The sequence below is a fragment of the Molothrus aeneus genome, chromosome 3 (assembly GCF_037042795.1).
Source record: "Molothrus aeneus isolate 106 chromosome 3, BPBGC_Maene_1.0, whole genome shotgun sequence".
Taxonomy (NCBI): domain Eukaryota; kingdom Metazoa; phylum Chordata; class Aves; order Passeriformes; family Icteridae; genus Molothrus; species Molothrus aeneus.
The window spans coordinates 9,447,308-9,473,793 of record NC_089648.1 but is presented as its reverse complement, the minus strand read 5'-3'; the positions used below and the strand labels follow the sequence as shown (position 1 = coordinate 9,473,793).

The following is a 26,486-nucleotide window of genomic DNA, read 5'->3' as shown; positions in this document are numbered from 1 at the left end:
CAGGCTCACAAGGAGGGAACTGAAATCCTGTGAACAGGAAAAGTTCCAAAATGAACAACTAACTTCCATGGCTCCCCCATCTGTAATTTCTTCACAAATCTTAAATCCTTGAAAAAATTAAAATTAGCACCCTGCTAGAGAAAACATCTTATCTAAGAACACAGATGCAAATTGCCTAATTTATCACTGTTTGTCTTTGCAGACTTCAGAGAATACACTTTTGCTAACAATTCTCTGGGATTTATACCTTATTTAGATCAATATATGTAACTATGCAGGAGTCAGACAGCAATGCCCAACCCAAAGGCCTACAGGCCCCAGATAAAGCACAGGCATTTAATTTAATGACCCATACTTTGATACTCAACATCAAACACAAATACTGTAAATGACATTCTCACAGGTTACCAAAGCTCTACACTTACACAAAGAATGAGGGGAACAGGGAATCTCTGGTAGTTTTGTAGCACAGGTAATATGGGCCAGGTCAATGCCAGATGCATTCACAGATGCACATGTTACCTACCTGATATTTCAAATTTCACCAATTCCAGTTCCATAATGCAGTGTGCTCAGGAGACACTAAAAAGTGGGAAACAGTGACAGAGATCCCAAGCTAAAGAAAATGTTTTTGGTAAATAATTATCTGTTCGTATTTACATTTGTCATATTTCCAGTTCAAAATGAGCAAAATATTTTTCTTAGCACCAGCAAGATATAAAGTGATGGTTTGGTTTTCAAATAGCAAGGCAGAAAGTTTTAACTGCACTAAGGTTTCATTATATCATCTAAACATTAGGATGGACAAGGAGAACAGGCTTCTGAGGCTCCATCAGTCTTATCATATAAGACATGAAGTTTATTAGCAGTCAGCTGTAAGTTTAGGACGACACAAGAATTTGAAACAAGAGCTAACCTTTTCATTTGATTGTCTTCTTTTCTTTAGTTGAATGAGATCTGTTTCCACCTTTTCGGCCAACTCCAGCTTCCTCTTGTTCCTCTTAAAAGCTGCTAAACTAAATCCTATAAAAATAGTTCAAAAGCATGTAACTAAGTAAAATTTACTTATTTGAAGCAAATATTGAAAAGTTGACATTTTGAAGGACACATCCCCCACTTCTTTACTGATGCAAAAATGCATCAATAAAAAGCCAAAAACTAAGGATTCAAGTTTCAGTACAAGTTGTTCACATCTTTTCCTAAGTTTAAAAGTTCTACTATTGCTCAGCAACGGTGATGAGTAAAATATCTGGTAGAAACACAGCATGAACACAGGGAAGCTGGTCTAAATATCTTTGGCAATGAAGCAGCACTGCACAGAAGAGAACAGAGTAAGTGGCTTGTGTTAAAATTGTTTTTGACTGCTGACAAGTAAATAGATACCATGTGAGCTCATTCTGATAGCCATGAAATTAGGTTACTATTTTATTACCTTAATCACATATCTGTATGTTTACCCATATATTTAAAGCCACACACAAGTCTAGCAGTAGTTTATGCTCCATAATCCAGCACAGTCTAAAGACCACCTAGGTCTCAAGAAGACAAACATCTACTTTCCACATCTAAGCCCTACATTCAGAAAGGAAGTGCTCTCTAAAGTGGACTAAAAAATAAAATTGTTATGCTTAAGAGACCAAAATTACATGTTCCCATTTTAGAAGTTTCATTTCATGAACAAATTGCAGATATTGACATATTTAGTTTAAATTAGTTTTGACTCAATATCATCCCCAGGCTGTTTTAACATCCTCTGTAAAATGTAAAGAAGTGTGGAGAAAATGGCTTTTGTCACTTGTTTAACCACACCAAATCAAGCTATTGGGAGAACAGAGCAATTTGAATCTTTTACTTATACAAGTAAGTCACAAATTCAATGGAAACTAAAAAGCACAGATTTTTCTATAAACTTCATTTTAAATGAAATTCTGAACCTAGTTACATCACTATTATTCAGAAGACTGGAACGTTAATGAAGTCTAGTAATAAACTCAATATTACAGAGCCAATGGAACCCAGAGCTTTCATTTACAATTCTCACAAAGTACACAGACAGTGAGCATTTTACTTTGAAACTTCTCCATACAGGTGTCTAATTCACTTAGTGAACTCTCTTTTAATCATGTTTTTAAGTATATAAAACTGGACCTTAATGTACACACAGTTAGCTACAGTTAGTTCAAGGATGTAACTCAAAAAGTAGTGAGAAAGCTGGCATTACTCCCCAAAAACCTAATGAATAGCAATTCTTTAAAAATGTAAACCCATATTAATCAGCCATCACCAAGAAAGGAATTCATGCTACTACACAGAGCTGATTACTGCAGACAACACATTTCTATGTTTGAAATGAGGATGAAGAGGTAAAACTTGAATACTTGATAAGAGGGAGCAGAAAAAGAATCATTTTAGTCAAGTACTAACTGTCAGTGGGAAGAAACAAACTAAAAATCTCTCACAGATCAAGAACTTTGTAAACAGAAGTGCCCCAAAATAAACTAAGCCAGCACATTGTTTTTAAGAGAATTTTTAAACAGGAGAACTTTTAAGTTGACACAAGTTCACCAAGCACAGCAAATACCTATGGGCAGAGCCATTTGGGGTGAGTAAGAATGGTGTTGGCCTTGGTATTCCTCAAAAGCAGGATAAATATGCCTAAACCTGTTACCTGCTGCTGCCACTGCCTCCTGTCAAGCTGGGAAAAACATGGACCTAGAGAGGCCAAAGGGTGCAGGAGCCCACACATGCAAACCTGAACAGGTTCCTTGTACTTCAGAGCCCAATTCCAGCAGTGTCCTGAAGCCTTGTGCAATATTTGCATCTTCACCAGCTCAAACACATGCACATAGATCACATCAAATGCACACAACACATGGACTAGCTCCAAGCTGCCCTGCCAGCTGCACAGAGTGCTGCTATATGCCCTCTCAGCATCTCCTTGCTACTTTGGTAGCGTATTTATCCTGCTATTTTTCCACAGGACACAAAATGTTTCATTCACTTAAGACTGCAATCCCTAGCTAAGCAATTAATTTTCAGAGGTTACCCTGTGCCTTAAGATAGTTTGTCTTTTCAAAACAGGAAAATACCTGAATACTTACTCTGAGTGATCTGCTAACAGTAACTTATCTGCACTGTTAATTCTAAGTGGTATCAGTAAGATGAGAAATATGGGGTAGAAAAAACATCATTATGAACAAAGTACACATCTCTTGGGCCATGTCAGACAGACAGATGAAGACACCTTTCTAGAAGCAATTAATGATGTAGGTTGGAAGTGATATTAGGAGGTTGTGGAGTCCAACCTCCAAAAAAACTCAAATCCAATTTAAAAGGATTTGTCAGATTCTGAGTATTTTCAACAATGGATATTTCACAACTCCTCTGGGCCTCTACATCAATATTTGATCAACCTCAGGTTTAAATAAATAAGGTATTCATTCATATTCTTCAGTTTTGTTCAGTTTACCATGAAACATCATACTTTTCATACATGTGAGGGAGCATCAGTCTAGTCAGACATCCCCTAGAAGGGAAATTCTTGTGCTCAGGGCTACTGAACTTCAGAATAGTTATTGGGATTAATTTTTACATGAAAGGTGAAGGTTTTGTTTTAGCAAGGACTTATGAATAACAGTATTTCATTATTTAAGGAAAATAATTACTAGCAGTAATTATCAATTCCTCTTAGCAGGATAGGGAAGCTAATACCTCCAAAGTGACCAAATTACCATGAAATAAAGGAACAGGTTACAACTCAAAATCTGGCAATTTTTTCCTCTGTTAGTTTTATGTCCGACTTCAGTTAAAAAAATGTCTTGACTCTTACTTGAATTTTAAATTTGGTTTCTTTCTCCCCAGAATAAGTGAATAAAGACTAAAGCAAGTGACAGGCTGCCTGCCCTCAGTTTATTCCTGCCTTTGTGATGTTCTATCTATGTAAAACCACTATAAATGCCATAAAATGAACAGTACTCTCATTGCTTCATCTTGGTCTACTAGTGATAAAAGAAACTGAGGAACGCAACCGAGCTCCAAACTACACACATGAAAGATGAAACCAGAGTTTCCTGAAAACACCCTCTAAGTTTGGTCCTTGACAAAGAACACACTAAAACATCAAATTAAAACATTCCATGAACTAAAATACAATCCAGGATTCAAACATGCTTGGTTAACAACACACACACAACATGGAAAAACAACCCACAGAAAATTTATTTTGCAAATAAGTGCTACAGACAGAAAGAAAACACCTACACACAATCTGAGTTCATAATTCACATTAAATCTAAAACAAAACCTCAACTTTGTGGTGCAAGGATACTACAAAATTTCATTTGTCCTTAATGACAGTGTAAAAACCACTCTCACCTTCTCCAACCAGACAGTGCATTCCAAGCTTGAGAAAAGGAAAGGGTCACAACACAGTGATGAAGACAGGAATGTTTTCCTAAAACAAATGCAATATAGCTACATCAGCCTGATGTTACCTGGGTCAAGGAGGAAGAGAAGAGCAAGAGAAGCAAAGCTTACTGACTGGGGAGAAGGCTAGGAAGAAGGGTAAGGGAGCAAATTCTTGCTTGAAGAAGTTTTGGTGGTGGTTGTTGTTGGTACTGTTGAAATCTATGGAAATGTATTTAGTAAAATGTCCTTTGATTTTGCTGAAGAACTTAAAAGTTTAGATGTAATTCAAAAAATACTTTCAGATAAAATCCCTGGCAATTATTACCCTACCCAGTAACAGCATGTGCACTCCACACCATGATTAGAAGAACTGAGAATTGAGTCTTGGGAATACAACCAGCTCATCTCTTCTGCTCCCTCATTTATGCACCTACTGGCATAAATAAAACTGCCTCTGAGCTGCTGGGAGAGGAAGGAAAAAAAAAGAAAAAAAGTCCCACAGCTTACAAAATTACTGAAAGTACTGTTCCTGTTTAAAAGTCATTTTCTCAGGCCTCATCCAGACTAAAGACTCAATAAGTGACAACTGTAGCACATCAGAACCAAAGCATAATAAATAAATCCAACCTCATTCACAGTATTTACCACACATCCCTGCCTCTTCTGGAACAAATAATCTTCAAGGACCTGGAAACACCTTCCTAATCATCCACATTCTCCCTTCAGCCCCCAAGGTACCAACATGAGCAGCCCACATGAACTCTGCAGTTTGGTGCAACTGTGCCAGACAGGGGAAGCTCTGGTGGAATATTTGGTCACAGCAGAGCTAAGTGTGCCTGAGACAAGGTTCAGTGGGGGTTTGCCTGGGAAAAGGTTCAGTGGCTAAGCACAGAACAGTAGAAGAAGCTCCTGCTCAACACCACAGGCCTGCAGGAGAGGTTGGCATTAGTGGATGTGGTATCAGAACATGCACTTGATAATATTTATCTGTAAATGCAGCAGAAAAGTCTCACAGACTCATCTTGTTCAAAGCTAAGACTGCTGTGGATGTTCAAAAGGTTCTGATGTTCCTGGATACCTTGCTGAGAAAAGGCCACAGGATCTCACAAATTACATAATTAATTAGCCCAAGATTCATCTCCTACACTATTACTGTGAGACAATAAATACACCTTTTTTACATGCTTTTTTCATCATTATCACCACCTAACAAGGAGATGAGAAAGTAATTTTCAGCAAGCAGGTCAGTGGAAGAGATTATTAGTCTCTGACTAATGATGAAGAGATTAATCTGTGCCACTTGTTTGCCACAAAGCTTCCACATCCTTTACTCACCTCCTGTACTCTGATCATTCCCTTAACCCCTTTAACCATTATACTATGTACAGGTAAAAATTTAATCAAAAACCTTGACAGTTCTATTAGATAATGATAAAATGACTAAGTAAATGAAACACAACTGTATTTCCCATTCTACACAGCTCTTCAGAAGTTTTTCTCAGTCAGCTTTCACAGCCCATTAGAAATGATTCAGAGAGCACAGGCATATGAAAATCAGACTTGTCCTATACATGGAGTCCTTGAAGCTACTGAATTATACATACAGACTTAAATACAACACTAAGACACCTTTTCATCTGTTAAATAATGGTACAATTGATACATATCTATCTACTTGTTAATTCTAGCCCTATGTACCTTAAACAGGCCCTCAGATAACAGGCTGCTTATCAGAATACAATTAATTTCTTGCTCAAAGTTAATGCAAAACATTTTTACTACAAAGTCCAATGTGCTTTTATAAGCCACGTGTATTCCCTTAATTATTTTCAGCAAGGTTGAAAATTTGGAAAATGGCTATGTGAACAACTCTATTTTCAAAGAGAGTTGGAAGGAAATACAAATTTTCAGCACCACTAAATGACAAATCAAGTTCAGGACAATATTCAAACCTTCCTGGTCACAGTGGTGAAACAGCAAGCTGGGAACACAAACCCCAAATACCAACTTTCAGTCACGCACATTACAAATTATTTTGCAACCAAATATTATGCAACCTGTAAGTGTCCAGCTATTCTTGTTTAAAATCAAACTATAAATTGAAAATACTACAAAAACCCCAAGAATATTTTAAAATCTTTGAAGTAGAGATAGAGCTCTGACCAATCATACAGCACCCCCTGGCAGACAGTGCTTAGAGTCAGCTGGCAGAAACTTTCTGCAATTTATCTTTCTATTCCATATTAAAAGAGAATGCAACTATTGGAGAAGAGAATTAAAAAGGAATATACTAACAAATTAGTTAACCCACAGGAATTCAAATGATCTTGAGAAGAATTCTGTTGAGCAGTTGCTAAAATAAATGACACAAATTCAAACAGGAAGATGAAAATAAATTTCTTTTTAACAAAGCTATTTTAAATGACAGATTAACGCCACTTAGGCTTGTGTTGGGACTAAAAGACTACTAGAGATAGCTTCCATGTTGCCATATTTTTGACAGAAACAGCAAAATGAATGGGGGGGAAGGCACTTACAAGCATATTAAAAAAAACCCCCTATCTCTCAGAGCACTACTCTGAAGATCTGTTCTTTACCACACAAACTCAGGGTAAACTGCTGCTGGACACAGCATTTCTTACTGCTTCCTGCAAGCAATCTTGTTTGTCATCAAGCAGCCTTTCCTGAGCCTGGAAGATTTTCATTCAAAGTATTTTCTGGGCACCTTGGCCCAACCTTTTTCCTCGGTAACTTACAGCCATTCTCCTGGCTGCACTCAGCTGCTCAGATTTCAGAAAAAAAATGACCCTACTGTCTCCAAATCCAGGGAAGATTTACATCATGTGTTCAGATTAACCAAGCTTCCTAACCAAATGCCCAGAACCCTTGAGTTTCTCTCCAAATCTTTCATCCTCCCCTTAAAGACAAAGGAAGCATGGTCTGAGCCACTGCCTGAAATTCATAGCACAGTTTCAGCAATACAGCAAGTGTTTTTCTTAATACAATAACAATGAAGTAATGAGAGAACTGGGAGTGAGATTTGGGGTTTTGGAGGAGAGGCAGGCAATACTGGTGGTCAGGGAGACAATCAGTGTCATTAGAAACAGCACAGTCTGCACTACACTCATCCAGAAAAGACTCTCCCTCATTAAAGAATCCAAGCAGCCTTTGGATAAACAGGAATTTCCTTGCATACACACAGTTAAAAAAATAACAAAGTACAACTAAAGAAATGGTCTGTTACAAGTAGAATTTCAAACCAACCCATAGCAGCCCTGAGTCTGTTGAACAAGATGTGATTTTACTGATAACATGAAGTTATTCAAGGTAATTTGAGGATTTGACTGAAGAAGGATTCTGAGTAGGATTCTGACAATGAAGTAGCAGCTTTTATTCAGCAAGTCTCAAACTAATGACAATGAGGTAACTCATAGTTGTAAAAGTTTTTGCAGGTGCTGGAAACTAATATGGGTTCAAAAGGAAACAAAAATTTCATGTCAGAAAATGCCACTGTTTACTTTCCATGTATGCCAGAGTCACTAACAAGTACAGAATTTAGAGTCTGGAATAATATAAGGGATAGGGGAAGGGAAGCAAATACTTGCTCTGTTCTTACATCCTTCCTTAAGCATCTTCTTTATGACTACTCTTGAGCTGCAGTTGACAAGTTATGTGGATCCACTGCTGCTGTTTTTGTTCTTATATAACATTATTCACTGAGGTGCTTACAGTCATTTCCACATTGTCAGAGTTACAAGTTTGCTGCATGAGGAGGTGCCTTCCTTCTCTTTCCCTTTGAAGGCTTAACATTGCAAGCAAATGCAAGATCCTGTCTTACCCCATGTTATCTTTGTCAAAGATAATTTACATCTATTATAGGCTGAGTTGATAATTTCAGATAGAAGTCTTTTGGTTATTACTAAAGCAGGCACAGATACTGGCAGTTGAGGGTGTACCTCGAATTTACATTGCATATTTAAAGTGTACTTTTAACATTTTTAAGAGACTTCAATGTACAGTAATTCAGCACTTCTAATTTGTAATTACACCTTAACTCTTGGATTACACTGTCAAAGCAGTCTCTCTAGCACAGGGCAACAAAGCACTGGGATAAACCAGTATTGGGCTCTGTTCTGGCAGCCTCTAGTTTGGGCAGGGATTAATAAATTCAGATTCCTTGCAGACTGTGGGCAATACAAACAGATCATATTTCAGGTGTTTGGGTTTGATTTTTTTAAAACCACCCACTTTGGAAAGTCACTAGGTTTCTACAAATGGTAAAAATCCCATTTCCTTACACACTTGACAAACCAAAGAAGATGAAGCACATGAGCCTTGACAAAATCTTGATGGAATTCAACAAGTAACATGGTTTAGAACATGCTTCCAGTTTGGTGCTTAGATACTTGGATAGTTCTGAGAGAACTATGGAGCATGAGCACAAAGCAGATTGTGACTCTTTCTTTGATACTGATCACAGGGAAGCTCCATCCCTGCAAACCAATCCCCCAGCCTCACTGACAGCAGCTAGAACATTACTCTTCTCATCTCAGGTCCAAGAAAAAGAAGACAGAATAAGACAACTTCAAAAATATATTTTTCATGTGCAGCACAGAGAAGCCAAAACACGCACACAGTTCTCCCTGCCATTATTTACTGCAAGTACACATCTAAATTTGGATTAGAGGCTTTTGGAGGAGATTTCGGTTTGGTTTTTTGTAAATAAGTTACTAAAGATATTTTCCTGATGTTTGGCAATTAGTTCAGTTCTTTTTTTTACAGAGCTATGCAGAAGATACGTGATGTTTACTTAATTTAACCCCAGTTCTCCAAGCAAAATTCAACAAAGCAATGGTAGCAAGCACAATCAAAAAAGTCTCCCTTTTTCTGAAGATTGGCACATTATTTAACAAAACAGCTGACTTCAGATGAGATCTCTTTGTGGTTGCTTGGAAACAACATTCTATTTGATTGTTTCTTAAGCATATCTAACTTTCCTTTCCATGGTAACATTGGATAAATTTATTTTGGCTTCTTAAATGTTACCTGTGAGTTTCCAATTTCTTTTCACTTGTAACAATCCCATTTTCCAATCCCACTGACCAGAGGTCAATGAAGCACAAGATTTATTTAGCTAAGGACTGGGACAGGAATCAGTGTAACATTTTCTGGAATTGATTCTTCAGGTTCTTATTTACTCTTGCATTATTTTTTTCAAAGAAAAAAAAAAGAACCTCAGATGTATTACCATTAATAACTATACTGCAAAATTCACTTGTCAGTCCTGGTTGTTTCAACTGTTTTATTGCAAATTGTTTTACTAAATAGAAGATTGCTGAATATACTGCAGACACAAAACGCAAGCAGTGGTCTATTGGAGCAGGATTGTGAAAATACATTGGATGGGATTATTCTTCTGATGTTTCTCCAATGTAAATTCACAGTATGGATTAGGCCAACCAAACTAGCAGTGGTCATCCTTATTTTTAAACTGTAATGTGCATATTTATTCTGACTTTGGTACATTGTAGCTGGCAAATGTATCACCTGCCAATTAATGTCACAATCAAAACACACTGGTACTAGAAACACTTGAAATCTGTGCATGCAAACAGAATTAGTCAAGGCACCTTCTTTGTGAAGTATCTCCTGCATGTAAATAGCAATTGCTTTCCTAAAAAGAAAAAAATAACCAAACCCAGAAAAAGGCAACCTTCCTCCCCCCCCAAAAAAACTTCAAAGCATTTAGTGGTTTTACTCTTTCTAGAGCCACAGAAATAAAGGTGTTCTGCTCAACTCAGCACTATAGTAGTTCTGCAAATGCTGTTTTGGAAAGCAGCTAGAGCAAAAGTTTCAGTCATGTGGAGCTAGAAATCAAAACTTTCTGTTCAAAATTAAATGTGTCATGAATACATGTGAAAATCAGTGCAATCAAATAAAACACTGCCACTGTTTCTGGGGTTACACTTCAGCACTGAGCATCGAAAAATTCAGAGCTGCAGTTGCCAGATATTTATCTACATTTAAAATTAGACCAAATAAAAGGCTTAATGGGTTTCAACCTCTGATCTAGGGATGAGTCAGGTATTTGAAGGAGCAGTACTGCTTACTATAAAATAAACATTCCTAATCTTCCCATGTTCTTCTTCTTTGGGTAACAACTTCTGATTTTTTTCCTGCAAAACCTCAACAGGCAGCACAGGGCATGTTCTCACCTAAAACAAACTACAGACTGGTAGTTATGGCACTTTCCAAAAGGGAAGAGGGCTGAAGAACAGATGGAAGGGAACCACATCCTCCTTTCCATGGGTAAGTGCATTCATTTGTAGCCTAGTTCATAGATGATGTATCAATATAAGAAAATCACTTTTTTTTTTTTATTTTAAGACAAGAAGCTTTTCTAAGAAACTAGGGTTAATATACAGTATAACCCAAGTCTGTTTTCCAGATTGGGTTATTCTATCAGGTTAGGTGAAGTGAAGCCGTAGGTTAAAAAAAAAGGCAAATTACTTGGACAGCTTGTTTAGACAAGAGCAGTTCTGAACAAAGCCCCAGACATGGGTGTAACTACACAATCTCAGAGACAAACTGGCACCTGCTGAATCTTGATCCACGGCTAGTTGGTGCTGTTAGGATCCAAGATGGATCACATCTGGAGACTTGTAGGACTGAGCTTTTCAAGAGCCTACATTTTAGTTACAAAGAAGTCCATCACTGGATTTAGTCCTAGAATCATAGAATCACTTAAATTAGATGTTGCTAAAATGCAGCTAAAGTAATAGTTTACAATTTTTTTTTATTTAGATACTTATTAGAAAATTAGTAAACTTAAACAACCCTTATAGACCATAACACCATAAACTAGCTGAATGTTAAGAACAATGAAGTGATGCACACCTCAAAAGATGAGGCACCATTTAAAGTTACTCTGTCCTGTTCTTCCTACTGACACCACCAGTTTACTCACTTGTAGCCATGATACCTGGAGGACATGCTGGTATCCCGTGATCAACTGCCCATCTGTAAGCTCCTTCACCAACTAAAAAGCTAGGAGACACAGAAGAGGGAGTTTAAACAAAACCATATAACAAATCCCCCTTTGCTTGCAATTATTTTTTTCTATTTGGTTTGGTCAATTTTAAATCATAAGCTGTCTATATTTCACAGGACTGTCTGCTATTAATTACATTTGGCAAGCTTATGTAGTTTCATTAAAAGATTATGCAGCTCTGACATTAAATTTATTACTGGACAAAACCAAGTGCTAATAAATTTGAAATTCAATACAAAATCAGCATCAGCTTTCAACTGCAGCTAAAACAGGACAGAGCTGTCTCACATCTTGCTCTCTATAACAACTTAGCAAGATCCTGAAGACCAAAAACATGGGATGAGAAAGGTGAAAATGGTATTTCCAGTAAAACCAGTCAGTGTCAAAGGAATAGCACGCAGTATTTTGAGAAGCACAACACAAGTTAAAAACTGACTTTATTTAGAAGGATTAAAGTCTATTTCATGGAGTTTTATCAATCATTTGCAAATGAGACTAGGCCACTAAATTTTAAATATACTTGTAAAAAACCTCCAGCCACCTGAGAAGCTGTTTTCTAGTCAGCACTGAACACCTTACCATAGTGAGACAGTACACACTGCTGTGACAACAAACAAGACCAAAAAATATACACACACATGGAACTTCTAGGGATAGAAGAAAAAGCAAACCTCATGTTGTTTCCCCCTAGAGAAATTAATCTTATTGCCAAAAAAAGGGTATGTAGTATGTAGTAGGAAATGAGACACTTTCATAAAGCTGCTGTGCAACACAATAAAGGACAACTACTTCCAATCTTATTTCAAAAATGGACAATGAAGTTAAGAATAACACAACTGCCTAATGGACACCAGAAGCAAGGACTAAAAATTTTCAGCAAATTGGAAATAGTTTCACTGAAATGCCAGAGTTAAGAAGATGAGTCCAAAGAAGTTATTCCAGCTACAAAGTGGTCCCTGGGGCTATGCAGTTCTCAGTTTCTGAGAACACTACTGATATAGCAAACTTGTTGGGATTAATGCTGCTGAAAGTTTTCTTGACAGTGCTATATCCAACATCAAGCTTTCATTATATAGTATTTTGTGGTGGTAATTTCTATCTTCTATATGATTTAACCAATCCCAGAGGTATGCCCAGTCTTTCTTTACTAAAGTCTCAAAAGAGGTTGATTTAAATGAGAATTTTAATTGTTAAATGCATATTTCTTACCATTGTTAGTGCAGCTTCAAGTAAGAATTGTTCTCGTTGCAAGATACTGTAGGATAAGTTATTGGGTACTTTGGCAGAACTCAAGCATCTACTGTTAGGTAAGTTAGTGCTCAAGAAACAACCTAGCACTGACACATAACATAAAAAAAACTTTCAATATTAACATAAAAAAGATATGCAAACTGCAGCCAAACCTAATTTAGTAGTATTCTTCATTTTCTAAAAGAAGGTGGGTTTGGTGTTTTTTACTTATTGGCAAGTAAACAAGCACTCCCTTTTCAATAAAATAATTTACACAGAGAGAAATGTTAGGTGGGAAAAACATCAAACTCAACATTGGGAGTTTGATATATGGTAATTCAAGCACAGGTCAGTCAGAAATACTGTGTTTTACAAGCAGTTTCACAGCTGCCTTTTTAATACTCAAAACCAGAAAATGTCACTAATATTTTATGAAGAGTGCAAAAAAGCACCCAAGAGTGTCTCCTCACTCATGTGATGTGACTTTTAGTTTGTTCACATTTCTGTCCTTAATCCTTAGATTCCTTTCCCTCCCAGAACACATACAGTTTTAGTTCCAAAGAGTCTTTAAATCAGAGCAGAAAACTAATTGAGGCTCCATATCACCACAGAGATCATCCACCTTTTTGAAACTGTTCAGTTTGGATCTTTAAAGGACACCATAACCACAGAAAAGTTAAAATATACTGTTTACAAGACAAATAGCATCAGGATCTCAATGCTTTGTTGTCTGCACATAAAAACAAAACTACCACCACCTTGATTTATTGGGGGAGAGGGAAGAGGGAATAAAGCCAGTGCACTATAGAAAGCAGTCAAAACCACCCCAAGTTTCAAAAGCCTTCAGGCTAATTCAAAATACAATCTTCCAAAGGGAGGGGAAAAACAAATCTATAAACAAAGGATGAATGAGTTTATTCTCTGCTACTCTGAAAGCTGGGTCTGCACAAACAGGACATAAAGATCTTGCTTGCAAATATATCAGACAGAGTAGTGTGTAGCTCTTACAAGCTCAGAACACAGAAGATGAAAACACCTTCCCACCAAGGAGGTGCTGCTCAATGTGCTTTCCAGTTCCAGGCACACTAGGCCATATTAATAGAAAACATAAGTAAAGGCCTCTAAAATGGTCTTTTTAGGCAATTTTCTCCAAGAACATGATTATGCTAGTGCTGACTACTCCAAACAGGGCCATTTAATATGGGCTGTAGGGAAACAGGCTGCTCCAAGCTAAAGAGAAGTGTCAGAAGATTTGGGTCATGGTCAAGGTGATCTGCACGGTAATAAATACACTTTGTAACATTTTATCATAAAATGTAGCAATCACTCTGAAATCAGTGTTACAAAGAAGAAATTGTTCAGAAGAAATACAGAGCAGGAATAAAAGGTGGTGTGCCTTCATTCCTCCTGGGAACTCTGACTAGGCACTCCCCTACTGGTTACACAATGTTAGTATCCTGCACATAACAGTGTAAGGCTGTGCAGAAATTACAAATCTCTGTATATCCCAAGGGGAAACCTAAGAAGGAATTCTTTCCCATATAGTTATTACTGAGAAAAGGATATGGACATGGAGTTAATGGCAGTACTACTAATGAGTTCTAAGAAAGAAGACATTTAGGTGCATTTGTGCTGTATTGCAAATCTTACCAAATCTTACATTTAAGAGCAGGCAGATGTAAAGAAGCCTCTCTCCTCAGGTCAAGGTTTCACAGTAGGAAACAGAAAATCTTCAAGCTTATTACTACAAAACATCCATTACTCTGTGCTCAAACTCCACTTCCAAAGGTTCATCCAGTTTGTAACCATGCAATTACAAAAGTACTTTCTTTTGTAAAAGTTATACAAGGAACAGGAATATCTTACAGGAGATTATGCAATATTTACAAGTTAAGTATTTTCTGTCCCTTCATCAGAGAAAATCCTGACAACACCAAGCTGAATAAAGCATGACAGAAAGATGTCAGGACCTCAGAGGTTTCAACAACCACACCATGCACTCAGTCTTTCTCTAAACTTTTTTAATTTTATTTGGATAGTGAGATTCTGTGTTTTAGATAACACAACAAGGGATTGATCCAGAGGACACACTCTACAGAGCAATTTACAGCACTTTAGATACATCAGTTCATGCATTTGATCCCTCCATCTCGAAAACCTTACCATCTCTGAATAACTTAATTCATACTCATTGAAACTTCTATGGAAAATCAGAAATATACCACTTTGAACTGGTTTTGAACTGCCACTATGAAAATGTATTAACAGGGATAAACAGGTCAAGCAAACTATCTCCACTCTTCTTTTATAGTGAAAGAACTCCCTAATGCCACTTTTACTAACCTCACAGCTCCTGAATTTTTCCTGTTTGGTCATGTGCCAAGTACTTTTGGTAGAAAACATTAAGCTAGCTTAGATCATGCTATAGAAACAGTCTCTTCCACAGGTTTCTTTAAGCAGGTTCTTAGGCCAAGCAGTATCTGGAAGATTGCCCAATACACTACATGCCAATTTGAACCAAGATGAAAATCGTGGATCTTTACAATTAAAAATCACTTACTGGAATCCTGACACTTCCTAGGAATGCCAAAATATGGCTAATCTTTTCTCATTTGACTCTAAGTATTCCCAGCTTTGGCAGGAATGTATTTCAGTCCCAAAACAATGTGTCATGCCAACCCCAGCCAGAAAGGCAAGACATGAAATCCTCCATTCCATCACCTTCAATGCACATGAACTTTATGATTCTGACCTTGGCACACCCTGCGTGTATAGAAGCATCCACCACAGCAAGCCCAAGGCATAACCCATCATATCCCACTAGTATAGACTGTTTCCAGGGTAAAAAATTTGCCATAATAAAATGTGCATTCAAAATCCAGAAGGGGGAAAAGAGGAAATGAAAATTTCTATCAGGTAACCCAAGTGCACAACATCTGCACAATAAACTTCATGCCTTGGTTCCAAAGACAGCTCATCTCTCACCTTGAGATCTGAGCTACCCTGCCTTTAAAAGCACCAGCTAATCCTGCACAGTCCTCAAAAGATGTAGTCTTGCCCTTGGGGGGCAAGAGGATATAGTTCCTTTTCCACTCAGTATTTTTAAAATAATAGCATCATAAACTAGGTCATAAAGTCACAGCATAATATCCAAGTGCTCTTCCTTACAATAATTCTAGAACACTGATGATACAAGTAAAACAATCCTAAGTGCTTGCTCCTGTAGCTGACTTCAATAATACTTCTGGAACACCAAAAAAACACATTTCACACTCATTTCACATTCTAATGTACCTCATTTTCTCCTGACAGCTAAAGAAATGAGCAGCTAACAGCTATTGAACATAAAGTTCCTATTCTTTAGTAAACCTCTCCACAATTAGTCTGTTCTTTATCCATTAAAGAAAAGTATTTAAAATGCCAAATTTGCCTGTTGATGGTTTGATTTCAAGGTGGCTTTTTTTGATCTATGAACTTTTTTTGCACATGACAGAACACTGAAATCCTCACTGTTTAAACTGGAACACTGCACCACCCAGCTATAGGCTAACTTTACAGAACACCAGAGTCAGGAAAGTAAAAGGTGTAAAACTAATATTTACATCTTTTTTTAACTACATAAATGCTGGTTTAATACTTTTGCAAATACTGATCACTAGCTGGCAAAGGGTAACAAATTCTGCCACAGGTATGACAACTGATGATAGCAGTCAATGAATGTGAACAAATTATTCAAGTTCTCTACCTCTCAATTTAAACTGCCAATGAAAATAAGGTGGTTTTAAGAGCAATCAAGTCTGACACATTTCTTGGATTCTTTCCAAAGTGAGGCAATAATATTTGGAGTTATTCTGTGTTTAATACTTACCTCTTCCATTTAAGTTTTAGGGACTGCTTGCTTTCATTTTGTTGTAAATATTATTAAATTTATCTTTAAAATAAGAGGAAGTTACTAAATGCTGCACATTTCCACAAAGCCACAAAGGCAGTAAAATAGGATATTTTTTATACGGTTACTAAAAACTGTTGCTTTTTGTAAAAGGTAGACAGAGGCAAAGGCAGTAGATTTCCATTTAATCTTGATGGTTTTGGGTATTTTTCAAAAGGCTACAGTAACAAACATAAGAATTAAATATGACAACTGGAAATAATCAGACAGACAGAAACTATCACAAAATGATGTTGCTATCTATATCTAATACTTCCTTCCACTGAGTGCATAAGAAGTTTCAAGATGAGAGAACAAAGCTCATTTTCTTTTTAAAGACACACTATCACTGGTATGTAAAACTGCACCAGCCTTCCTGGGTGAGATAAAACCTTCAAATATTGCATATATGCAGTAGAGATGAAAGACCAAAGGAAAGTCAAGCAGAACAAAGCAATTACCAAGGTGGAATTCTGCCAGCAGAGAGTTTCCCCTTCTGCCCTTCACACAACAATCTATTTGCAACCGAAACTGGATTCTTGATTCCTAAAAAAGAAAAATTAGCAAAAAATGGGAACAAAACATTAAAATATTTTCCCTCATAGCACTATAGAGTTCATTTTGGCAGTGGATTCCTTTAATTTCTCAGATTCCTTTAATTTCCAAGGGTTTGTCAAGTAATTAAGAGACACCTTATGTTTCAATGTTGTAACAACATTTTTAGTTTTCCCTTCACATGCTGTTGGTAGTGACAAACCCTTCCTTGTCAACACCTCCCCCACTTTTTTTTTAAAAGAAAGAACAAACCATATTGAAATAGGAGGACTGATCTCCTACCACAGAAATCTCATGTAAAATCTACTGTATCTAAGGGTTAAAGATGTTTGTAAGCATTATTTTTTCCAGGTGGAATTTTCATTCGGATCTATCTGGCCAGAACAGAAATCACAGGATTCAGGTTTAGCTGTCTCTCACTCTCAATTTCCTCCTTCCCCATGGTTAGAAGGATACATTTTGTAACAAACAAGGCTTGAAACACTTAATTTCACTATTTATTTTAGATTTATATCTACATGAGGAAGTTATTACCACAGTTTAGAACTATTCTCGGATAAAGAACAAAACTTGAAATCCTGTCAGAAAATCTATTCAATAGTAACAGCTAAGGCTGTTCATATACTTAGAATGAAGCCTCAACAATCCCTGTTTGGGACTTTATATCTCTATTTGTTTTACAGTGAAAGTTAGAACTAGAAAAAAGAGAGAAACACATTAGTTCTCATATTAAACAAGTCCCATGTGCAAATAAATTGCCTAAGCAAAAAAACAAATAAAAAGCCTAATTTAAATACTTGTAATACTTTTTAACAACTGCATTTTATTACAAAATTATCATTCTTCAAATTCATCTCAGCAAACTGAGTCCCACTGTGAATAGTGTGTGGTATCACACAATTGTGCTACGTCAAAGGATTATCAGTGAACTAATAAGACAAGTTCCACAAAGAAATTAACACAAAGCAGCATTTCAGGGAGCAGGAATGTCTCCCCCTTTTTTAAAGGAGCAAAATTTATTTAAACACAGCAGAATTTACAATGTGTCCCCCTTCAAATCAGTAACAAAAACCCTGAAATTGATCTTTGCACTTAAATCAGCAGTTAGCTTTATAATACATAATTAACATACCACTCAGTGCTCCAACAGCTCCAAAATTCAATGACTTTCCATCCATTATACTGGCATCACATTCTATCTCACCCAGAAGGTTTAGGTTAGATCCCAATCCTGCATTTGTAAAAGGAGAATCCTAAAAATAAGAATAGAACACGATAAGGCCACATCCATAAGAGACTAGATTTAAAACTCTGTATAACTGATCTGATGGCACTGATCTTGGTGCATTTTCTTATTTTAGTAGTTTAATCTTCCACCACAAAAACAAGGGCAATTTGAACAGAACATCTAGAATTACTACAATGGACAGCTTTCACCTCTATAGGGTGTGATATATCTTAAATGTAATAATGCACTAATATAAAAACCGATCACATAACAATTAAAGATGATCATTTCTATGCAAGCAAAAGCCTTACAATACAAGTGAAAATCTCTCCCTCCCCCAAATTACACACTTGGCTTGGTCCTTAACCCATCAAGTAACATTTAAATAACATCTTATAATCACTGCACAGACCAGTCTACCTTAGAAACTCCTAAGTATGACACTATAGCAAAACAGAACTGTCCTTTTTCTGAACATTCTAAGCCCATGACTAAAAACTCACTTTGTAAAATTCCTATCTGACCATTAGCACAGGGACTGTGGCCTGGAAGTTTCTTGACTAAAAACCAATTCCTATTTCATAGAAACTATGGAACAACATTTTAACAACATCATAAAGCTAACTCCTTTTTTGTTAACACCTTCTGTGGCTTTTAACAAACCCAACACTGTCCAAGAGTAAGTTCTGCATACTAGAACTAAGCCCCATTTTTACTCTTCCATTTCATCAGAGCATCCCCATGACTTTAAAATCACAAAATTTCAAAGGAGCACAGTTCAGCAGTCTCACTGCCAGCTCAATACAATCCCTCTTCCATATGCAAGGAATATAAGACAAAGAAATAATAGCTAAATCCAATTTCAGAGAGATGCTGCATGCTTTCAGAGTTTCCTATGTTTATATTACAACAGTGTAACAACCTGATGTGACAAAGAACAATGTGTGTCTAGACCACCTGTGTGCTGTAGAAATCTGATTTCACTGATGAGTAATAAAAGCTGAACCAGGAAAAAAATTATTAGAAACAGCTCAAAGTTCTGTCTTGCATTTAAAATTAACTGGATGGGTTTTGAACATTCAAATTTGCAATGAATTTAAAGAAATAAGAGAGGTGAGCACATAGAAATGAAAAATAAATCTGATGTCAGTTAGCTTTTATTAACTTTCAAATCAGCAAGTAGTGAGTAAATTCAAAATCTGTTCTGGAAGATGTTGATTCAAATTTACAGAGACATGCAAAGAGCTCTCAGTGTTTGAGTCACCAAAACACTATTTCTGAAGAATCATGAATACAAGATCCCTGACTAATACATAATCATGAAACTGACCTTCATCTTCTGCTTTTTCCTTCTGAAGCAGTACAAGATTTTATCCCATTTTATCCCATACCACAACACTTCTTCCAATTCACTGTGTATATTCATTTTGTTGTTTATTTTGACAGCAACACCTCACAGCAAGTAAGTAAATTTGAAAAGATTTCAGAATAATCAAACATTTACACTTTAGAGTGCACAAACAATTTTCTGTAGAAAGAGGATGGGTGGGGGAAAATATGTTTAGAAACAGATGATGGCCTTGAAAAGGCAGAAGATTCAGAGTAGCTTCTGGCTTAACTGGCTTCATTGCTCCCCAGACTCTACAAATATGAAGAAAAAAGTCAGTGAAGTTTAGGAAAAAAGAGAGTAGAGAAGTGGTGGAAGGAATTGAAAGCAAACAGTGAAAGGTACTTGGAAGACACAGTAAAACCAGGAATGCTTAGGATGACCAGTGCTTGCTCGTAGTGCTGTCCAAGCCCTCTGCCCCTGGGTAATCAGAGTGCAAAGACCTGTGAGTCTGGAGACAAATCTCTCATGTTCTGTTCCAAACACATTCACTCAGTGCATTACACTTAAAAGAATTAGCAAAGAGGAAAAATCTGTTGTGCTCCACAGATTTGTCACTGCCAAAGCAGACGCAGCTGTTATCCTAAGAGTAGATGCCATGGCCAAATCAAGGCAGTAAGAAGGACCCACCAGAAAGAAGTCCTGGTAACACTGTCCAGAATCCCTCTGCACTCAAGGCACAAAGGTCTCTACCATCTGGTAAAGGTAATAATCAAAAGAGGCCAGAGAAAAAATACAGGGTACAGAGTTCACTTTATTTCTAAGGAACTGTATGTGCTACACGCTTTGGCATAGCACCTTCACTGGCACAACCTCAAGGATGCACCAAGACATAATTTACTCAGAGGATCTAAGAACAAAGAGAATGTCACCTATTTCTCCCTACAGAATATTTATTAGAATATTACAGAATTTTTGATAAATAAGAACTTCACACCAAATTGCAGGTGTCTCTTTGGTGGGGTAACTCATATTAGGACTCAGAAGGAATCTTACCAGTAGCAACATGAGTAACTTCTCCAGTAAAAAGAAATAAAGACCAAATTCCAAGCGTCTGTTCAAAATTTCTGTGGAGTTTCAATTAGCTTTAGAATCAGATTGCATTTAATTAAGAAAACAGGCTTAGAGTTCCCAAGAGGAAGATAGTTTAACTTCACACATCTGAAAAGCAATCTGAAAACAGCTTTAGAGAAACTGGGTGTGAACCCATGGAATTTTTGATATCTACCTGAGTTTCTCTGAGGTGAGATAAAAGCCTTTGGAACAAGGTGGGGGAAAACCTTTATAAAAAAATGGAAACAAGACCTTCACACCTACTTCTATGAATAGGCAAAGACATGAAATACACCACACAAATACAATCTCTATTTGAAAACATGAATCTCTGCGAAGTTTGACCAAAAGATTTCAAGAGTCTGATATGCAAGTAGAAGAATATAATGTATGAACATTAAGGTGTATTTTGAAATGAAAATTCAAAACCTACAAGGAATGCAGAAACATTTAAACAGAACCATGAATGCCTTTAAAGAGGCAAGAAACAAACTGACCTAAGTGAAAGTCTCTTCATACCCTCAGATAGAAAAGTGCAGCACTGCAAGACCTGACTAGCATAAAATGGGACCCAGCCAAAGAATTTGTCCAGGAAAAGGGAGGACAGGAAAAGAGAAAAAGGTGTCTTCAGGAATATACTTTTATTTAAAATCACAGCAGCAATCAGCCTTTGTGTTTCTAAGGAAACTGAAAAAGACAAGTAAACAAACCAAGCCTGAACTTTGCAAGTTAACACAAGCATTGCCACCACAGAACACTAAGTAAGAAGAGAGAAAAGACAAACAAACGGCTATTCAAAGCATTTTAACAAAATGTAACTCCTCAGTTATGTGAAAAACACTAGACTTCCTGGCAATGACTCCACAAAGTGACTCTAACTTACCATGCAAACCTGTAGCAAAAGAGGTAAGAAAGCTTTAAGATGTGAAATAAGAGTTTTGTTTTCCCAAGTTACCCATCTTGCGAAAACTCTCAAGCTTCTGAGGGCCTAATTTTTATTTACAGAATCCTTTTTACTTCAAAATGTATTTATAAATGTTCTGGCAGAAAATACAGGCATCCTGAAATTTCTAGCTGTGGACAAAGTTGGAATGCTTGAAGATGTTACTCAGCTCTGTAACACATCTAGGCAAACAGTTAAAATGCCTGGTTTTCAATGAACATGAAAGAACATTCCCTCCATCTTTGATACACTTCTGGCCATGGCTTATTTGTAACTTCTAAAACAAATTCAAAGTCTACAGGCACTTCTTTCCACATACTGTAATTTTAGAAGTTATTTTTCTGTGAGAATTTCATGACAATCAATAATCTACGAGGATGAGTCACATCCCTTTCAATTACATGAGCAAAAATGTTTTTAGACAACACTTTTGTAACAAATTACTGTTGCTCACTCTGCATCATATTAATGCTTTTAACTGGAATTAACAACTTCCAGTTCATTACCCATTAGAAGTTCATCTATGGTGACTGCCTTAATACAACAAGCATGCTTCTCCTTGAAAGGGAAGTCCTTGGGACTAAGACTGTATATTCAAAAGTCCTAACTACTAGGAAAATAATAATTTTTAAAAAAACAACATAAAACAATTCCTCAAGAAAAAGGCTCTTTCACTACAAAATTTTGCTGACAACCATAGAAACACACTGCTTGAGTGTAATAGGCCCAAAACATTCTTTGCATGGATCCACAATAACAACATACAAAATAAACTGAGCAATTTCAGTAGCAAGGAGATTGGAACCCAAAATGGGACATCCACTTCCCTATCAATCATATTAATTCCCAATTTAAATTATGTTCATAAAGAATGTGCTACTAAAGTCAGAAAAAGAAACAAGTAATCTACACAGATATTAGTAAAGGATTACACTAAACTTAGAAACAATTTGAAATCTTCATCATTCTTTACATCCACTGTATATTCCTAGCACCTGATCAGTAGACTTCATTAAGTGCTCTTTAGTCAAAGAAAAGCTTGATATTGCAGAATTTTCTCACAGCCACATAAATGCAAATCAACACGTGGTTTTGCTGAAAACAGCACGTTTTAAGTGGGTTGTATGGGATCTCCTCCCTCAACAAAAAAAAACCTGTTTAATAATTTCATTGTGTTTCAAGAAACATCCAGGCATCATATGGTGGCTGATAGCAAGAGTGCAAAAATTAACAGTACTGCAATAATGTCTTTGTGGAAGTAAACAGAGTAAATAATGAGTCTTATGAAATACCTTGTCCAGACCGTTTCATTACCAAAGGCTGACAGAGGTAACACGTGCATTTGTTTCTCTGCAATACCAGAGTTCTCAAACCAGAAAACATACCTGCCTTAATGACCTTATCAAATATAGCTGATGCTTATGAAGACCAGCACAGTTGCTTTAACAATATTCTGTGTCAGTCTTGTTCCTTTGCAAAAGAAACCCACCTTTTCCTTTACTTAACTATTACCATTATTATTGTATTCACAGAATAGCATTTCACTTGAGAGTTGCACAGTCCAACAAAGAAAGGATATTCCTTCTGCACTTAGAGCCTGGAAAAATAAAACACAGACAGCATACCACAAGCAAACTGTCAGCTTGCTCATAAAAGATCAAGAGCAACTCTTGTGCCTCAACAACTCTTTGAAGCGATGCCTTTTGGATGAGCTGCAATCCTCTGTAACAGGAGTTCTGTAATTGAGCGGAACTGAGGAAAAAAATTCATCTTTTGTGAGATTTCCATGAAAGGATTTGTGCCTTGCAAAGATTACAAGTGTTTGGAATACAGCATTAAAAGTCTGAGAGAACAGTAAAAGTGATTAAATATTTCAGATAAACTCATAGCAATGCGTCCTACAGAACCCAAAATACCAAGAAGTTACAGTCAGTATACTTTACAATGAAATTTATTATTATTTAATACAATATTCTGTTGTTCTGCATCTTCATTTGTGTTACAGGGAGACAAGAACACAAACAGTTTCACAGATTTTTGTTATTTATTTGTCAACTTCAAATGCTAAAACACATTGTTTATGCAAAGCTTAAACAAAAGGGAGCGACAGCTCACTAGAGAGACTGTCAACACAAACCTATATTTTTACTCATAAAATCTTGCAATTAATGAGAAAAACTATTCTGATTGCTTTGTTGACTTGCCACGTGTAGTTTGTTTTCCATAGAGCAACAGAAAAACCACCAGTACTAAAGCAGCTGCAGAAATGACAGAGATGTCAGGAGGTGATGTTCAGAGTGAGGTATGAGCAGATACAAACTGTTCCATATTTTGGAAGCTGACAGTTTAACACTTGGGAGTTTCTCACACCAGATTCAAAAAACTGCAAACCACATCATTTCTGGTTTGGGTATAAATTTGACTTTCCCTCAATGTAACTGCATAACTACTTTAATCTACAAGAAGGCCAAATCCCAAACCCGGTACTCCCTGTTCCAGTAACAGACAGAACCTTCAACTAAGAGATTATATAAATCACTTAATGAATAAATGAAAGCAAATAATTACATTAACTTAATTACATTAATTACATTGACTGCACTACAACCTGAGCAAAATAACATTTTATATTAAAAACAGGAAAAAAAAAAGGTTTTGTGCAACAGAACACATAAAAATACTAATAAAAATACTACCTAAGACAATTGCCAAACCAGAAAGGGGAATGATGGCAGGCATCAGCACAGTAGTAGCAAGAGATAAGGAGAAAAAGGATTCTGATTGGAGTAATTGGAAAAAACTTTTTCATCTTAGAGCCATAACTTGTTCTACAGAAGCTACTTTGGAGTATTCAAATCTACTAAAGAAAAAGAAAAGTTTCTTGGGGATAACAAAAACATACAAACTATTTACCCCAGACACAGCTGCAAAGAGATCTGCAACTGTTCAGTTAAGCTTCTCAAAATATGTTTTTCTCTGTAGCTCAGGAACACAATAAAATCACAACCCAAAGTAGATTTTTATTTTTGTTTTCTACTGAGGAGGGAGCTGACACACAAACCAGTCTCATGGAGTGAGAGCAGCCTCAGTGAGCTCAGGGAAGTGCATGGTAAATAATCCCATTAGAGAGATACTTGCTGCTTTCTGTGAGCTATACTCAAATGTGTAAGATAACACATGAAAGCATATTTGAACAGCTCAGGGAGACCCACAGGAGGGCTGAAAGCCAAGGCACTTGCCAAGTTCACAGTGTGACTGAAGCCTTGGCTCCCAGTCAGCATGTCTAACACATACTGAAGTATGCACTTACTGCCTGCCTTACGCCAGCCCCACCAAGTACATTAATGAACACTTTCCCAACATCTGGATAAGCAAATCCACTGCTAATCCTCTTGGAATACTACCATAAATTCCAAGTGCAGGAAATTATTTTTACAGCACAACACTTACCTTGCTTTCCTTTTTTTTTTTTTTTTTACTAATAAAGTTGGAGAGGAAAAAGCAATTGCTACTTACAGGAGAAGAAGAATACCTGTTTCCCTCATTACTGTCATGAGTGATTAGTGGACCTGGGACAATGACCAAACTGCTTCATTTACCACCCAGAAATGTTTAGCTTTACTCACTTCTACATTATTTCATGGGGACCTTCACTGAAGGCAGATGCTATAAAAACCTCATCACTCTAAAAAGACACTTTTCCAAAAACCTCACCAGCAGCTGCTCATCAAGATGTTCTATCTTAATTAACAAGTACTGTTTTGAAATAAAAACACTACTGGCCTATTCCTCTACACATATTTTGTCATAATCATCAGAATCAGTAGGATATATTTTCCCTCTCTAAGAAGCAGAGCCAGAACAACCTGTCTGTACTCAGCAAGCCAGAAATGAAGCTCCTTACAAAGTGTTCAATAAGTCTTTAATCACTGCATTTGTTCTTAAAGGTTAAAGACTATCTGATAAGGCATACCTAAAATGACAACCAAATTGCATCAACTAGAAAACTTTTATTCAGTCTATATTTTTATAAAGTACTTAAACACATTTACACCAAAATACAGTGGAAAAGCAAAAGATAAAATCAGTGTAGCACAAAACCAAAAATTCACATGAGCTCATTTAATAGCCCCCTACAGAAAGGTCTGGCAAGATTTACCCAAGAGGTATATTTACTACTAGTCAGAAATTCATACCTCTAATTCTATAAGTGCTGCAGTCACTGCATCTGTTGCAAGAGCACCAGCCTGTAGCTTTTCAATTGCCTGTAAAACACAAGTTTTAGCTGATGATTAGGAAAGTCTATTATTCTGTGACTGAGCCCTACATTTTCCTCTTCCTGTATAAAATAAAATCTTCACCAAATTAGTTTAAAATGTAAGAGAGTGTAAGAACAAGAGGCACTGGAAAAAAAGTCAGTATGAACCATATGGGGCAGATCTGAAGATATGATTTTGCTACTATGACACTGCATTTAGTAGCAGATTTCTGCATAGTCCAATTTCTATCAAATTAACTTCTTATACTTCATGTCCTCAAACACCAAATGTTTCAGTCAAGTTTCAATTTTTCCTTCCAACATTCAACAAAAATTTCTAGTACCACATATAGCAGTTACCATAAAATTGAAAAGAACTTCACAACCTCATCTAAAAACCAATACAAATCACATAAGATAATGTTACCTTCAAATTACATACACAC

At 36.6% G+C, this 26,486-nt stretch overlaps 1 protein-coding gene across 4 annotated transcripts in view; it reads right to left on the bottom strand.

Moving 5' to 3' along the window:
* The window catches only part of TASP1 (taspase 1), a 79,072-nt gene that overhangs the window by 46,919 nt on the left and 5,667 nt on the right, over positions 1–26,486 (bottom strand). For 3 of the 4 annotated variants that reach the window (XM_066546238.1, XM_066546235.1, XM_066546236.1), the window contains exons 4-8: positions 25,979–26,047; positions 18,304–18,424; positions 17,078–17,162; positions 11,375–11,454; positions 917–1,023 (exon numbers count right to left, since the gene is read on the bottom strand). In XM_066546238.1, coding sequence (XP_066402335.1) covers positions 917–1,023; positions 11,375–11,454; positions 17,078–17,162; positions 18,304–18,424; positions 25,979–26,047 — 462 coding nt within the window. The remainder of the gene's footprint in view (positions 1–916; positions 1,024–11,374; positions 11,455–17,077; positions 17,163–18,303; positions 18,425–25,978; positions 26,048–26,486) is intronic. The other variant, XM_066546237.1, reaches the window with a different exon arrangement.